The sequence below is a fragment of the Colobus angolensis genome, unplaced genomic scaffold (genome assembly GCF_000951035.1).
Source record: "Colobus angolensis palliatus isolate OR3802 unplaced genomic scaffold, Cang.pa_1.0 Scaffold10, whole genome shotgun sequence".
Lineage (NCBI taxonomy): Eukaryota > Metazoa > Chordata > Mammalia > Primates > Cercopithecidae > Colobus > Colobus angolensis.
The window spans coordinates 7,763,677-7,781,738 of NW_012110919.1; the positions used below are offsets into that span (position 1 = coordinate 7,763,677).

The 18,062-nt window shown below is 36.4% G+C and overlaps 1 protein-coding gene across 1 annotated transcript in view; it reads left to right on the forward strand.

Annotated features, from left to right (window-relative positions):
- LOC105508069 (cilia- and flagella-associated protein 54-like) overlaps positions 1-18,062 on the forward strand; it is a 111,121-nt gene that overhangs the window by 33,107 nt on the left and 59,952 nt on the right. Inside the window, exons 6-8 of the mRNA XM_011936851.1 lie at positions 7,657-7,833; positions 11,657-11,749; positions 11,990-12,175. Of these exons, the coding sequence (XP_011792241.1) occupies positions 12,161-12,175 (15 nt within the window). The 5' untranslated portion in view covers positions 7,657-7,833; positions 11,657-11,749; positions 11,990-12,160. The remainder of the gene's footprint in view (positions 1-7,656; positions 7,834-11,656; positions 11,750-11,989; positions 12,176-18,062) is intronic.

Genomic DNA, 18,062 nt, shown 5'->3' on the forward strand with positions numbered 1-18,062 from the left:
TGTACAGCATCCATTTCCCCTTCCAAACTCATCTTTTGAGGATTTCTTTTTCCCCATCAGATGTAATCAGGTGGGACTGGTCCTCAAGAGGAAGACTAGTGATGCCAGCTGGGCCAGTTGACTGCTCCTTCCAGTCTTGAGTAGAGGGATACAAAGACTAAAAGACCTTAGTTTTGTACACCCTAATGTAGAAAATTATTGCTTAGGACAGTAAGTTTGTCTTCTCTAAGGAAATTTTGGCAATTCATTCATTCTGATAGCTGTGTTCGATTGCACCATTATAACTGGGTTTTGTAGACCCTCCTTCCTCTCAGGGGCTACTTTTGTCATAAGCCAGGTTTTCCACTTGTTTCTCTTTCAAAGAAACCCAACTGTTTCATCTAATTTTCTGCTAGTACTATTTGTAGGACTCTAAACAAATCTGTAGTTGAGATGATGTCAACAATTCCAAATTCCACTCTAAGAAAAGGAGCATTATGATTTAGCAGGTTATTGTTTATAATCAACACAGAATCTAATTTATGGTACCATTTTGGACCAGAACTAATGAAGAAACTCAGGGGTATTAGCAGTTCTAATAACCCCTGGCTCTAATATTTCCTGAATTTATGTCTTGATATCCCCTAAATACCAGTCTATTAACTATATTAGCAGTAGTTGGATTTAATTATTTTTCCTATTTTGTAGCATTTCAAGTCAAATCAATTCTATCTGATTTTTTTTTTAGGGGAGAAGAATATACATTGGCTTTTAAAAAATTACTTTTATTTTTATTTATTTATGAGACAGGGTCTTGCTCTGTCAGCCTGGCTGCAGTGCAGTGGTGTGCATGGCTCCGCCTCAACCTCCTGGGTTGAGCCATTGTCCCACCTCAGCCTCCTGAGTAGCTAGGACCACAGGCCCATGCTACCATGCCTGTCTGTTTGTATTTTTTTTGTAGAGATGGGGTTTCGTGATGTTGCCCAGCATGGTCTCGAAATCTTGGGCTCAAGCAATCTGCTTTCCTCCGTCTCCCAAAGTGCTGGGCCTACAGGCATGAGCCACTGTGCCCAGCCTCAGCTGTTTGTAATTGTGTGCTCAAGTCTTTTTTTTTTTTTTTTTAATCAAAGTGCCAACTTCTCATTCTGACCCCGCCTCTTATAAGGCCATGTTTTGACTCCCAGGCTTCAAACTGCTAACAGAATATTTAGCATATCTACATTTTGGACTTTTTTTCTCTTTTAAGTGATTTAAGGGTATTACATAGGAAACTTCATCCAGGTTGCCTTTCCAAACTTCTTTTAAATTAGTTTTTTATTAAAACAAGATAACATAGTGGTTAGGAGTATAAGGGTCTTGGATTAGAGTTCTGGTTCTACCACTGATTAGCTGTATGACCTGTCAAGTTATTTATGCTCTTGTGAGATTCAATTTCTTATCTGTGAAACAGGGATTCTTGGGAAGATTCAGTGCAGTGATGCATATAAAATGCTTAGTGTCTGGAACAGAATAAGCAGTCAATGTTAACCATTATTATTATTATTACTCTACTTTTCATTCTGTTTTGTCATATCAGAACTATTATTATTTCTCTTTCACTTTAGGCACTCTGAGACATTCTGTTTGAGCTCCTTTTGGGTGCTTTAGATATATTTTCCTCCATCAGACTATACATTTCTTTCTGTATTTTCTCTTAGATTTATCTTATTACTTGTATATTTTATTCTAAGCAATATTCCTTCTCAGGATTCTTGGATATGACTTAATCTACTTTTCATCTTTTTCTGCAATGTACATTATAATGTTGAGAACCCAGAATATACCTCAGGGAGGTCTACCAGATACGTAGGAAATATGGCACTTTATCATTCTAGTCCTGTGACAGTTGTTTACATATGTCTTAGTCACACCCTCAAGATTGCATTGCATCTTTCCATTAGTGTTTTGCTGCACTGTGGGCGTCAAGCCTGTGTCAAATGTATTTAACATCAATCTGTTCTCGTAAGCATTGAGTAACTTCTGAGGAGAGTCAGGTTTCATTTTCTCTAATGGAAACTATATGCCAGAGAAATTTACATTCAGACAAAAATACTTTGGACTTCAGTACTGTGGTTTTGGCGGCACATTGCAGTGGAAACCACCATTGAAAGAATGCCTTAGAGCTTATTTTTATTGTGAGTTGGTGGGCAAGTCCCTTTCCATTGAGATTCCTTGGCTGAGTCCCTGTGAAAGGTAAAGGCTTATTTCTTTTTTCAGAGTTACTGAACCTTTCTAATTTGCTAGGCACTGTGGTAGACAGTGCAAGATGTGAGGATATAGTTATTTTTCATTATCTGATATGTCATGGAAAGCCTACTTCTTGACCTCTGATTAGGGAATGGTTTGTCTAGGTTTTGCAATTGTAGTAGTTTGGTATTCTAGAGCATTGCTATTATAGACAACATTCAGGTCCATGTTGATAACACTTCCTCATAACTAAGTAGTGTTGGTTTCATGGGAATTTTTCCTTCTTGATTTTTTTGGGGGATTTTCTGATGTTATTTCTAGTTCTTCAACTAGAAAAATAGTTGAAGAACCCCCCTAAAAAGTCCCAGGCACTTTCTCTTTTTTTTTTTTTTGGAGACGGAGTCTAGCTCTGTCGCCCAGGCTGGAGTGCAGTGGCGTGATCTCGGCTTACTGCAAGCTCCGCCTCCCAGGTTTACGCCATTCTCCTGCCTCAACCTCCCGAGTAGCTGGGACTACAGGCGCCCGCCATCTCGCCCGGCTAGTTTTTTGTATTTTTTTTAGTAGAGACGGGGTTTCACCGTGTAGCTCAGGATGGTCTCGATCTCCTGACCTCGTGATCCACCCGTCTCGGCCTCCCAAAGTGCTGGGATTACAGGCTTGAGCCACCGCGCCCGGCCGGCACTTTCTCATAAACAAAATCTTATTAGCAGCTCAATGAATTGGCTCCCTTAAATTAGGATTCTAGTTTTTAACTAGCATTAGGGTTTGCCTTGAATACTGTTATGGAATTTATCTGATTTACCTAAATCAAGGGCTTTGTTATAAACTCTTGTTTTGTTACCATTCACTTAAAACTTTAATACTTCTGTTAACCTATTTCAAATTGGGCCATAGGATCTGAGTTAGGACTCTAAAGTTAAAATTGATCAAGAGCCAATCAGAACATTTTAAAGATGCCATCTTAAAAGACACTATAATAAAGATCACCCTTCTCTTTCATAATTTTGTGTGTCTTATGTTCCAAACACATCGATTGAACTTAAAGAGATAAACAAAGCACTGGCCTTCCTGCCAAGACACTCAATGTTTAGAGGGTGTGGACAGTCAAGTACAGAGGTAACATATTATGTAATATCTGCTAAAATAAAGATACTATGTAATGAAGGGAATGACTTATTTAAATACATGGGCTAACTAGAAGATGTCAGAGGAGGTGATATTTGTGTGGATCTTAAAGCAGAGAAGAGGACATGAGATGCTCCAGAAAGAGGGAATTGCATGGGCAATTCCGAGGCGTGAAATAACAGCATTTTAGGAAATGAGTGATTTTTTTTATGGTTGCAGAGGTTAAGTTGGACAGAGAGGTAGGTATGAAAGAGGGAAAGAGTAGAAAGGGAGATAAGGCTAGAAAATATAGTCATGATCAGAATGAAAAGGGCTTTGGAAAAGTTTGCACTTTATCTGGCAAGTATTAGAGGAGCCATTGAAGGACTAGAAGACTGGAGGTTGAAGAGACTAGAAAGAGACTGGGAGAAAGGCAGGAGGGAAAAGGATATTTACTCGCCTGAATCTGTGGTTCCCAGTTCTTGCTGTACTTTGGAATTATCCTTGGTGTTTGTAAATAATACAGATGTTCAAGCCCCACTCCTGGAAATGTCTATTTTGGGGTAGAAATGGACCATTCTGGTTTTTAAATAAACTCCATGGATGATACTGATCAACAGCCCAGTTGAGAAATGTCTATGTTATAGCCATGGCAGAACACAGAAAGTTTTTTACCCCAGTTGGATTCATTGATGTGCAGAAAGAAGATGCAAGAATTAAGTCAGAAGGTCCTAGTGTTCAACTGGTTCACTGAATCAGGAACTACCAAGGCAAATTTTGAGATCAAATTTGGAGCCCAGAGAGGCTGGCTGGTCAGTGGAGATGGGGGCCAAAGGCGGTCTGCTTAAATATAAGAGCAAGTGGGCCAGTGCTGCTGATATATTTTACAGGCTCCAAACGTAATCCCGAGGAAGGATATGTGTCCAGATTTTCAAGGGAAGTGGGGACACTGGTCTCCTTTCCTTGTGTTGCATAATTTTTCCTTAGGCTGATTTTGTCTGTCTTATGTAACCTGAAATATCTTGGTCTCTACAGCCTGTGATGCAAATGAATATACATTAATATTTAATGTTCAAAATATAATAGCATTTTATCTCCTTTCTGTTCAGGTAGGACTTTCTTCCCTCAAAGTTTTTTCCACAGCTACTGGGGAAATCCACTTATCTTTTCTGTCTCTGGCCTCTTCCTCATCAAGGCTCTCACCTTTTGTTGCCCTTCAAGGGAGTCCTGTTCTGTGGTACATTCGTCCCCTCAGGGAGCCAAAGCTGCTCTGTTGTCTGTGGAAGCGGGTGAAGAGGGAATGAGCCTCTGCCTAGCCCTGTGCTGATTGTGTGCTCTGGATCTAACTGGCTCTCTTACGGCCTTTTATGACGTTGCTCCCTCACCATCTGGCCCTGACCTTTTTGTCCATCCATTTGTTACAATTTTTAAAAATCGGTTTGGTTGAATGAGTGAAAAAGTGGAGGCGATGGAGGACACAGATGTCATCCTGTCTCCTTGATTCATTCGTTCAATGATTCAAACAGTTACACTGATACCTACTATGTGTATATAAATGAACTTTTAGGTCTAAATACTGAAGGACTGATATACAGACTCTAGAAACATGGTTACCATGTAACACATCCCTTCCCATACAAAGGAATGATTGTCTTTGCAGATACCTAAGATTCTTGACCTGCATATGCAGAAAGATTTCTCAAGGCCTCCTGGCACTGAACAAGTGGAATTAAAAAACTATTCATCATCACAGATAGATTTTAATCATGATTAATGATTTTAGACCTTAACGTCAGCCATTTCCAATAAAAAATAAAAATGAGAAGTTAATTATGATCTCAATTTCGGCCAGCCTTCATTATTTTAGAAAAAAAATATGTGATGCTGCAGTTTTATAATCTCTGCTTCTACAGGGAGCTGGTTTCCTCACTCAGCTTTAAATATGACTCCAACACATACTCAGATCCTGTCTCCAGTTTTTTACCTTCTCTTTTGAGCTTGAGGCTCAGGTTTCTAATTGGAAACTTCAACCTCAACATGTCTTCTGTAGGAGAAACAGCACAGATTTTTTCTGTCAGAGTGAAATACATTTGAAATTTGGTAGACTGACATATTGTCTTTTCGTTTCCAGGATCTCTTATGTTTGTTGAATTTACTAGAACTTCCAGAATAAAATGGAATAGTGGCATTCTTTCTGGCTTTTATTGATAATTCTATTAGTGCTTCATTCTTAGCACTAAGAGGGCTATTTTGTGCTAGTAATATTTTGGTTATTGGCTAAAATTAATACTTTAAAATAATGCTATAAAAAGCTTTCCTAATTTATTGACTTAAAAAAAATCTGTAATGAATGTTAAAAAATGTTTGAAATGTCTTTTTGGCCATTGAGCACTATGATCATGTTTTTTCTCATTTAATTTACGGATATATTAAATTATATTTATATACTTCCTAACATTAAACTGTCCTTGCATTCCTGGAAAAAAGACAATATTATTACAGTTCATTATTTTGTTAGTATATTGTTAGAGTAAATGTATTAGTGTTTTATGTATTTTATTTAAGATGTTTGCATTTGTATTTGTGAAATGACTGGTCTGTGTTTTTATGTATAGTCATTTTTCAGACTGTTATTGAAGTTAAAACAGTTTTGTAACATTATTTGAGAGGATATCTGTTTCTCTCTGTATTTGGAAACATTTAAAATGGCATAGGAATGATCAGTTCTTTGAGATTTAAAGTATTTTGTTTATGAACTCATTTGAGCCTGACACTTTTATATGAAACAATTTTTGGATAACATTTCCAGTTTCTTTGAACATTATTATTTCTGTATTTAGGTTCCTGCTTTTTGAGTCAGTTTGCTAATTTTGTATTTTCATCCCTAATGACTAATGACTTTGAGCATCTTTTCATGTGCTTATTGGCTATTTGTGTCTTTTCTGGATAAATGTGTATTCAGATTCTTTGCCTATATTTTAAAGGAGTTATTTGCCTTTTTATTATTGAGTTGTAACAATTCTTAGTTATAACAGTGCATATAAGTGCTGAATACAAGTCTTTTATCAGATACATGATTTGAAAACATTTTCTCCCATTCTGTAGGCTGTCTTTTCACTTTCTTGATGGTATCCTTTGAAACACAAATGTTTTTGATTTTGATGAAGTCTACCTTATCTACTTTTTCCTTTGTCAGTGTGCTTTTGCTGTTCCAGAACACTTAAAATGAAAGAATAATAATAATAATAGTTCTGATATGGCAAAACAGAATGTTCCAGAGTGCTTAAAGTGAAAGAAAGAGGAGGAGTGGTAGTAATCATAATCATAATCATAATGTCTAACACTTATTGACTGCTTACTTGGTTCCAGATACTAAGCATTTTAAATGCATCATTGTATTGAATCTTCCAAACACCATTGCGTAACTCAGGGTCACAAAGATTTGATCATATATTTTCTTCTAAGAGTTTTATAATTTTAGCTCTTACATCTGAATGTATATTTCATTTTAAGTTAATATTTGTCTATGGTGTGAGGTAGGAGTTGAACTTTATTCTTTTGCATATAGTGTTCAATTGTCCCAGCAGCATTTGTTGAAAAGACTGTTCTTTCTTTATCAACACTTTAATTTTAATCTTTACATGGGTTTTTACTTAGAGCTCAGTTTGAGTCTTTGCCTTTTAATTTAATTTAAAAGGAAGTGTAACCCATTTACATGTATTATTATTATTGCTTATGTATTTAGCCCTACTTTTGAAATGTTATTTAGGTCTGATTTTTATATTTCTCTTTTGTTTTATGTGTCATCTCTCTGTGCATAACCTTTTTAAAAAGTGGATGCCTTTCCGTCAGCCTCATGGAATATGTTTTTTCTATTTTATTTCTTCTTGCTGATAGAAAGAAACTTTCAATAATATTTATTTCATAAACCACATATACCAATATTCTTATTATTTGAGAGTCACACTTTAGCTGAATTAGGGTAGGTGTGTAATTCATCAGCATAAATGCAAATGATTCATTTTAGGGAAAATGAAATACGATGGTAGATATTCAGAAGGTTCAATTTAGAAATGTAATGTCTCATATTCATGTATGATAATGATAAACATATAAGATATATAAATATAATGCCATTGGTGATCATGATTAACCTTATTTAGTAGGCATCTTTTACTTTTGCAAAATCATTAAATAGTTGAAATATATATGTATATATTTAAGCCTCTGAGGCTTGAAAAACTGCTTATAAAAAGATAACATTGTTTAACATCACTAGAATTCTATAAATGTAAATAAAGTTCAAGCTCTTGACATGTATTTTTCTATTTTCATATTTCATTATAGGAAGCATGTTCTTTAATTGAAAGGATTGAAGCTGAACAAAATGCCCTATATTCCTATCAGAAATATTTGGAAAGTTCAAAAAGAAAGAAAAGCAGAGTCCCTCCTCCACCTATCCTGCTGTCTCGAACTCATTGTTCTGTGACACTCAAACCTGCTCCATTTACTTCAGAGGTTAAGGTATGGTGTCCAATATTATTTTTGCCTCATGCAAAGCAACATAAGTACTTTTATGACTACCACGATTCATACGTTGATTGCTTTTAGGAACTGGATAGTCTTATTCATAAGCACTGAACACTGCATTAATACTCCAGTGTCTTATCTATACTTAGTTTCTTCATGACAGCCCCTTATGCTGTTATATTTGTGATATGCTCTGTATTGCATTGCTATACCCAAATATATTGTTAGGAGAAACAGTAGAGAAACACCTCCTTGTAAGTATCCTTGTCACCATGACACACCATATGCTGACATCCTCGTGTGCTCAAGATGGAAGTCTCGCTTGAAGTGGAATCAGACATTTGAAGAGGGTAGAAGTTACTTCAGAGTCAGTGATGGATATGAGGCAGCAGAGTGTGGAAATTTGGAGGTGATGAGTCTAGAGGTTCTGCCCAAAGTCCTTCCAAGTAACTAGATTCTTTCAACACAAACAAAGGACAACTCCAACCATATTGTAAACCATACATCTCTGTGCATTTATTGGAGGATGAACTTTTTCTCCCATCCCTCATACCTCAGAACTCGGCCTATATGTGACTAAAAGTTGAGATTAAGGTTCTTCACAAGAATTTAGTTCTAATTTATGTTTTACAAACTACACTTTCCTCTTTGGGATGATCAACAACATGCTCTTTGATGTTACATAAAAATAAAGTTTTATCTTTGATTCTCTTTAGGATATTCTGCTTGAAGTTTTGTCAACTTGGTATAGTAGAGAGAACACAGGCTTTGGAGTCAGACAGATTTAGGTTTGTAATTCTAGCTCCAACCTTTCCTGGAAGTCTGACCTTAGGAAAGCTAAATACATTTTCTGAGGGTTTTATTTTTTTCATTTGTAAAGTGTGTTTACTGTGAAAATTAAATGAGATAATGTATAATATTCTTGGCATATTAACTGATATCTTTCCACTTAATTGTATTATATGTAACTAGTAAAGCTTACGCAAAACAAGTAACGGGCTGAGCGCGGTGGCTCAAGCCTGTAATCCCAGTACTTTGGGAGGCTGAGGCAGGCAGATTACCTGAGGCCAGGGGTTTGAGACCATCCTGGCCAACATGGTGAAACCCCGTCCCTACTAAAAATACGAAAAATTAGCTGGGCGTTTTGGTGGGCACCTGTAATCCCAGCTACTCAGGAGTCTGAGGCAGGAGAATCGCTTGAACCTGGGAGGTGGAGGTTGCAGTGAGCTGAGATCACACCACCACATTCCAGCCTGGGAGACAGAACGAAACACCATCTAAAAAAAAAAAAGTAGTAATCAAGTGATGGACTGTGATTACATTATTTGATGATTTTTTTTGTGGATTCTGTCCAGTGAGCATTTATTGAGTTTCTATAGTTGTCAAGCTCTGTGTGAGGTAATTGAGGTATAAAGGTAAATACGGATTAAATGTGCTTGCATACTTTGAGGAGCTTCAGATGAATAACAAATGGACATCAGTGAGAACTGATAACTACCTTCATAGTGCTTTATAATTGGGAGAGGAGGGGAATAGAAGTGACATTCGTCTTATACCTAACTGTGCTATGATAGATGGATTATTGCTATTGATAGTGGTTTTAAAGTTAAACTTTGGATTTTTGGAATCTGTTTAAGAATAGAGCCTCACTGATTTGGAACATTAATATAGAACTAAGACCACGTGCTTTACTAAGAATTTTTGTTTGCTTTTATTCAAATATTTGGATTTCTTTAACCAAAATCTTATTCTTTATGTACTTCAATTTAATGATTAGTTTATTTCATTTCATAATTCTTGGAAATAGGAAGATATAAGAGTCTCACATTTGGTTTGTAGTTTTAGGACTCATCAATGAGCACATTATAGGAAGTTTATGTATATTATGTACATTTAGAGTTCCAGGAAATTATCACCATCTGTTACCTTCTCATCAGCACTAGATGGTGCTATGGGCTTAAAGAAGTTTTCTGGTTTGAGGCTTCAGCCATCTTTTGTTTTCTCAAAATCTCTTGTTGAGGCATTTATTTCATTAAAATCTACTTTTGTAGTTGAAAATGCTAATGTTATTTATATTACGTATAAACTCTTCTAAAGTTATTGATGATTTGTTCATGATGTCTCTACCCTTATGTAGATTCTAATTACACATTGTTTCTTAGAGTTGCACAAACTAATGTCTTCATCTGTGGAACAAAATAAAAATATAAAGCCTGCTTGTAAAAATGCTTTTAGAGAGAATTTTACCCTCCAAATTCTGTTTTATATAATAGAACTTGGAGCAATAATGATGTAAGTCATAGAACATAGTCTTTCTGCCTTTTTTCTTCTTTGAAAAATAGTATCTTTTTGCATGGGAAATCAAAGGAAGTTAGTTTTACATTTTTTTTTTCTGAGATTCATCTTATTATTATTATTTTTTACCCTACCCTCCAGCTTCAGGTTCTTTCTGTGTTCTCTTTGTCCTGTTCTGCCTTTGACTAGCGCTTTTTAATCAATTGTGCATATCACAATCACCTGAGAAATATTCTTTGGAAATACAAAGATTCAGAAACTTGCATCAGAAATTCTAATTCATTGAAGCTAGATAGGCTTGGGTATCTGTAATTTACAAAAATGGTTGATTCTGTACAAATTTGTATTTTAAATAAGGATTCTGGAGCACAGTCAGTGTTGAGAACTACTTGTGTCAATTGGATATGGTTAGTATTTTTCTGTTGACCTGGAGGAAAGAGTAGCAGGCACAAGCTGTAAGAGGTACTTGTATTTAGAGACAATTGTATTTTTTTTAGAGACAATTGTATTTTTCCTTCTTTCCAGCTTGCCTTGTAGTTTAGGAGTTGCCTCTGGGAAGAAGGTAATGACACAGCCATCACCCCTACAACCCCCAGCAGTATGGCTCGTTCATAATACTACCCCGTCAAGTGTCACTTAGCTCCCTTTTTCTCTATAGGGAGAATAGTTCATTCCAATAATGAATCTTCATTATCTTGACACCTCGGCAAAAGGATCATTGTCTAACTATTTAATCAAGGTTAAGTTTAGCTGTTTCTGTGGGATTTATATTTTGTGTTTGATTTATGTCTAATGTTTAAAGTATAAAATTAAACTAAATATAAAAATTATCAAAGTAATATCATGTTTCAGAAAATATATAAATTGGAGAAAAAAATGGACCCATTATCTACCTGTTATCTTCCCATTTTATCATCCAGATCCTACTGCTGTTCTTATTTAGGGGTGTTTTCTTCCAGACTTTTTCATATGTATTTTTATATTTTATTTAAAATACTATATTTTAGTATCTTGCTTCTCTTTCCACTTGCTTTTTTTGGTCATACATTGTCATGTCAAATATGAAATTCATTTGAGTGTTAATCTTTTTTTTTTTTTTTAACATCAAGACTAAGTCATTTTAGGAGTCAACCCCTGCCACTCTCTGTCTGATCTTGGGCAAAGTTATTTAATATCTCTGCATCTCCATTTCCTGTGAAGCAAAATGATAATAGTAATCCCATATCATAGAGTTGTGCATATTAGAAAATATCTGTAAATTCCCTAACAGTACTTAGCAGTAGGAACTGTTCAATTAATGGTGGTTAAAATAATTAATAATGAATAATATTTTAGTCTTAATTGTCTCAGTAAACTAGCTAAGGTTACTTGTACTCTTTAAAGATTAAACCTAAGTATATTTGTAAACTTTGATTTCATGTTTTAAAACTTGAATCATTACATTCTTATTTAGAAAAGTATTTTTTTGCTACATTGATGTAAAAGAATGCCTTTTAAACAGGCTCATTTTTCTCCTCGGCAGGTCTCCTGGTACTGCATTTTGGGTTGCAAAGCAGAAGGAAGTTATGGAAAAGTACGGCTAAACAATAATCATCTCCCAAATTCAGGAGAAGCGGTACGTCAAATTAAATGTCAGGAAATCTTACTGAAGCCTTATTAATGATAATTACATTTTTTAATGAAGTCATTGTTTTGGTGAATCTCTCTAAGTTCCACTTGAATCATAACTAAAATCCAACAGTGAAAGAAAAAGGTTTTTTTTTTTTTTTTAAATAGAAGGTTTACTTAATTGTATTTTAAAAGTCATGTTATTTTAATTTTCCATGTATAACTTGAAATATGTTTTTCTTAATAGATACCAGCTGATGGTAAAAGCATTTTTGAAGTGAAAGGTTTGGAAACCAATGAAAAGTATGTATTTGCAGTTGCTGCCTATTCTAACAGTGGAAAGCTTGTCGGTGGTGCTATTGGGGAGACAACTAAACCAATTCTGGTTTATCCACCTCTTTCTACTATTACTGCTCGGATGTTCCTGACACAGGTAGAAGAGATTTCTGCTATTTTTTTCCACTGTGTTTTTTTCCATTAAGCAGTTATGAAGTAATTTCTGATAGAAATAAAAATCACAGCAGATATTCTACAGCTCCTATAACACATATTTTCCATTGCTACAGTTTTGTCTCATAAAATATGAATCATTCCTTCTCTTCTTAGTAAATTTGCTTTTTGACAATAACATTTTTTTCCCTGGATTACAAATGTAACACATATATATTAATTTTAGAAATGCTGGAAAATACTGAAATGCAGAAAGAGGAAAATAAATGTTATCTGTTATCCTATCATCTAGAGTAGCAGAGTTCTTCCCCTGGGGCAATTTTGTCAATGTCTGGAGAAATTTTCAGTTGTCACCAACTAGAAGGGTGCTAGTGGCATCTAGTGAGTAGAGGCCAGGGAGGCTGATAAACACCCTGCAATGTACAGGATGGCCCCCATAGCAAATAATTAGCCAGCATAAAATGTCAGTGGTGTCAAGATTGAGAAACCCTATTCCAGAGATATCCTTTTATTTTTGTGTATCTGCCTATCTATTTATCTAGCTAATTAGTATATATATATATGCACACGTGTATATGAATTTATGTACAATGAATAATTTAAATCATAGTATACATATTATTTTACATCCTGATATTTTCACTTAACATATAATTGACATTTCTCTATTCCATTAAGTATTCTTCCAAAACATAATTTTTAATGGTTCCATGGTATTGAATCTTATGGATATATAATAGTTTGCTAAACATCTAGATACTTTCCAGTCTTTTGCTGTTATAAACAAAGCTATGATGCTTAACTTTGTTAGTAAATCTTTACCTACATCCATGATTACTTTCTTAGGGTAAATTTATAAAAGTAAAACTTCTGGATCAGTAGAGGCAGAGAGACCTGAGTTCAAATTCCAGCTCTTCACACTAGCCATGTGATAGTGGACAAGTAATTTTGATCTGTGAAGCAGGAGTAGCAGTAGTAGCTACTTCCCAGAGGTATAATGAGTATTAAATGGAATTATGCCTGGAAAATATTTAATGGTAGCACTTATTGCACAGTAGGCACTGAATAAATAGTATTGTTTTTAGTTAGGGATATGCTCATGAATTAATGTTTTTTGTCGAAATAGTTGTTGCCTGACTTAAAACATGTCACCAGTGAAGAGGATGCTAGGAAGAGTGACTCATTGACCTAGGTCTCAAGTATCTAACTTTAAGCCTATTGTTGGCTGTAGGCTGATGGCTTTTCTAAATTTTGTCATATTTCTATTCTATTTTTCTTTTAATAGTTGATTAATATTATAAGCTAAGATCTTAGTGGCATTTTATGTCGTATTTTTCAAAGAAAATTAAATTGAGAGAATTACTAGGATTTATCTAGTATTGGTTTAGCGTGTCATAGTGGCTCATGGTTTTCTGATGTTTTGATATCTTTGGAATCTAATATATTCCCTAATTTGCAATGATGGAGTTATTGTGAGGAACTGAATATTTCATCAAGGCCTAATTTTTCTCCAGGGAGTGGTTTGACTCTTGGGCTTAATTTGGCAGAACTTTCATTGAAAGTTAATAAAACTAAGTCAGAGCTATACTGCTGGGATAATGAGAAGTGTCATGAAGTAATGACCTGTGTTTCTTTACTGACACTATATTTGCAGTTCTGTAGTTTATTTATGATAGTTTATGCGTATTCTGTCTCATAATGTTAAGTGGCTAAAGCAAAGCTTTCTCACTTATTAAACCCCCTTAATTTACAACTTAAGTGTAAGCTTTTAAGTTTCAACAAGTTAATGTACCTCTATTTTGTAAGTGTAATCTAATTTTCATGAGAGTGGCTAGTTTCTAGTTTCAGGACAGTTCTTTTTCTTTAAAACATATTATTATAAATATTTGATAGTAAAGCATGGAGACATTCCACTAAGTGCCTGTGATTAACTTGGCTTTTGGGACTTTAGGTTGTACTTTTTACTCAGCATTATTCTGTAAATATTAATACAATCAAGTGAATCTGTACTAGGCTTTCCCTAAATGTAGGAGGCTATTAGTTTAGTGTATCTGGAAATTTTTTTTGAGGGAACTTTTTGAATTATATATTTTCTGTGTCTATTTTCTCTTCTTTTTAGACTATTTCTTTTTATTCCTCCTCGTTAAGTAGAAAATGACTAGATAATATGATATAAATGTAGAATAGTAGAAATCTGTGAGCAAGATTCTGATCTTGACCTTGGAGACTGATTTTAGGCAAATTGTTTGGTCTCAATTTTCCTATCTGTAAAATGGATGTAAGACAAAACGCCATATTCTAGTGAATTGTTGAACTACCAAATCAAGTAGTGAGTGGGCACAATGGCTTACTGAGATAAGGAAAGGAGGAATATCATTTATTTAAAAACTACTGTGTACCAGGCACTTAAAATTTATTATTCCACTTATTATAATAACTCCATGAGGTGGTATGATTACTTTTATTTTATAGTTGAGGGAACAGATTAATTTAATCCTTCCTCTGCCAAACCCACTGTATCCCTAAAAGGGTGTCTCAGGGAGGTTAAGAAATGTACCCAAGGTTGCTCAGGTAGCAGATGTCAAGCCTGACACTTGGCTCATGCCTTTCGACTGCTCTGTCCAGGTTCCAGGAAGTCACATACTGGACACCTAACATGTACCAAGTCTTCTAGAGCCTACATCTCTCCAATCTGTTAAGTGACCCTCTGCTCCTTAGAGAGCTCCTCTTCTCTTTAACCGTCTTCCCTCCCTTTCACTGTCTTTACCTCTTCCTCTCTCAATTTCCTTTTTATTCTCCCCCTGTGTCGGTGTTAATCAGCAGGTCTTCATGATCTGTGTTGGCAGTAGAGTTTGATGTTGGAACATGAATGCTTTGTCAGCAATCACGATGGTGGCAGGTGAAGGGAAAATGAAGTTCACACGACTCCCACTTTGTATGTGAATTCATTAAAACCCATTATTAATCAAAATCCCTTTTATTAATAATGATTTGTCTTTTGTCTATTTTATTTTTTATTCAAATAAAAAAATAGGCTCAGCATGGTGGCTCACGCCTGTAATCCCAGCACGTCAGGAAGCTGAGGGAGGCAGATTGCTTGAGCTCAGGAGTTCAAGACCAGCCTGGGCAACATGGTGAAACCCTGTCTCTATTAAAAATACGAAAATTAGCCAGACATGGTGGCATGCACCTGTAATCCCAGCTACTTAGGAGGCTGAGGCAGGAGGATTACTTGGGCCCAGGAGGTGGAGGTTGCAGTGAGCCAAGATCATGCCACTGCATTTCAGCCTGGGTGACAGAGCGAGACTCTGTCTTAAAAACAACAACAACAACAGCAACAAAAAGAGTTTTAACTCTTCTTTTCCCTCTCATCCTCTAACTGAATATTACCACTCTTTCCACTCATCTATTTATGGATGAATCATTTAGTCAATGTTTATCTTGTACCAGGTTATATGCTAGATGTCATCACTTCATCCTTTGAAATATGTTTTTTTTCTTTTTTAATCAATCTCATTACGATGACAGTAATACTTGTTTAGATAATTCTGACTTATGGTTTCAGTTAAAACCCTTATTGCAAGTCATGGAACCAGCTCAGCTTGGGGTAATGCAGCTAGGCCCTGGGAATGCAGCAGAGTCCAGGCAGCTCTAGGTCTCATACTTCTGGTTCTTCCTATATGTCTGCTTTCTTGTATTTTTCTCTAAACATTGGCTTTCATTACTTCTCCATCTTTGGAGGAAAGATGGCAGTTCCTGAGTTTTTATATATCACTCAATTTCAGCTGTAAACGGAGATCAGCTGACTGGCCTCTAATTGTGGCTCCAAATTCCTGGGAAAGAGAATGTGATTGGCCCACCTAGCATAATAAAAAGTCTGATCTCTCCTTTTTTTTTTTGAGATGGTCTTACTCTGTTGCCAAGTCTGGAATGCCCTGATCTCATTTTTGGTGTTTGACAACTGACTTGTGACTTGTTCTTATTTTTTATTGAGTTGTTTTTATTATTTGTTTATTTTTCTTTGAGATGGAGTCTCACTCTGTTGCCCAGGCTGGAGTGCAGTGGTGCAATTGTGGCTCACTGCACCCTCCGCCTCCTGAGTTCAAGCAGTTCTGCCTCAGCCTCCTTTGTGGCTGGGATTATAGGCGTGTGCCATCACACCTGGCTAATTTTTGTATTTTTAGAAGAGATAGATTTTATCATGTTGGTTGAAAACCTCAGCGCTTTTGCTCTAGCTCTTCCTTCTGCAAATGCTCTTACCCCAGAGAGCCATTCAATCATCTTCTTTAAGTTTCTGCTTAAATCTCACCTTCCTTGATCACCCTATTTAATGTTGTAATCTATCTTCCATTCCCCCACTTCACAGACCTAAGGCTGGTCTCGAACTCCTGACCTCAGGTGATCTGCCCACATTGGCCTCCCAAAATGCTGGGATTACAGGCATGAGTCACAGCGCCTGGCCGTGACTTGTTTTTAAACCTTGCCCTTCTTTTTGCCTTTGGCCCCACATCTGGGCAGGATGATAAGGCCTATGAGCTCACCTTCTCATTTTGTGACAGCAGGAAATTTAAACCTTCCAGTCAGCATGGACTTTCCCCAGTCCTATCTCTCAACTTCTATGAAGGCCCAACCTGCTTTCTCCCTCTGCTTTGCCCAAGCCAGTCCAGACAGGCTTGTGCCTGTTAAGCTTTCCCAAGAAATCCCTTGTATAAGTAATATACTTTCTCTCAAATTTTCCTGCTGTGTGGAGTGTCATCAATCTTAACATGAGAATGAAACTTTGGATGGGGGCCCATCTTGCTTTGCAGGGGAGACTCAAGGGCAGCTTGAGTCAGGCACTCACTCTGGCCCTGTCAACCCTGTTATAGTCTAGTACAACTGCGGGGTGTCCTTCTCTATGGGTAGAGGGATATTATCAGCAAAAGAGGATTTTTAAATTATTTTGACACATTATCTGAGGGCTTACTCTGTGCCAGGCGTTGCCCAGGTTAGTGACTCTAAAACTTGAGTGCACATAGGAATGACTTGGAGTACTGGTTAAGTAGATTGCTGGGTCCCACTGCCAGAGTTTATGATTCACTAGACCTGAGTTTGGGTCTGGGAATTTGCATTTCTAACAAGTTCCTGGGTGATGCTGATGGCCCAGGGACCATGCTTTGAGAACTGCTGTTCCAAGTAACATGAACAGAATGCTATGGTAGGAGACAGGTAATAAACAATGACCACAGTAAACAAGTGAATTATCTAGTATTTCAGAAGATTATGAATACTATGGAAAAACCAAGTAGAGTATGTAAAACGAATTAGAAATGTGAAGTGGGTGAATGGAAGGTAGATTACAATACTAAATAGGGTGATCAAGGAAGGTGAGATTTAAGCAGAGACTTGAAGGAGATGAGGGAATGGCTCTCTGGGAGAAGAGCATTTGCAAAAGGAACAGCTAGAGCAAAAGCCCTAAGGTTTTCAAAAGTGTACCTGGTGTGCTTGATAAACAGCAGGAGGCTTGTGTGGCTGGAGCAGAGGGACCCATGGAGAGTAAAAGGAGAGGTCAAAGAGCTAAGAGGTGACTAGGTAGATGGAGAGCAGATCATGAAAAGACTTCCAGGGCATTACAGGGACTTTGGCTTTTGACTTGAGTGAAGTGGACAGTGATTGGACAGTTTGGAGTAGTGGTATGATGTAATGTGACTCTTGTTTCTAAAGGTTCACCCTGGCTGCTACATTGGAAATAGACCATAAGTGGGTAGAGTGGCAGCACCATCCACTACTGTAACCCAGTGAGAGGTGAAGGTGGCTTGGTCCGTGTGGTAGTAGTTGATGTGGTGAGAAGTAGTCAGTGTCTGGACATGTTTTTTTTTTTTTTTTTTTTT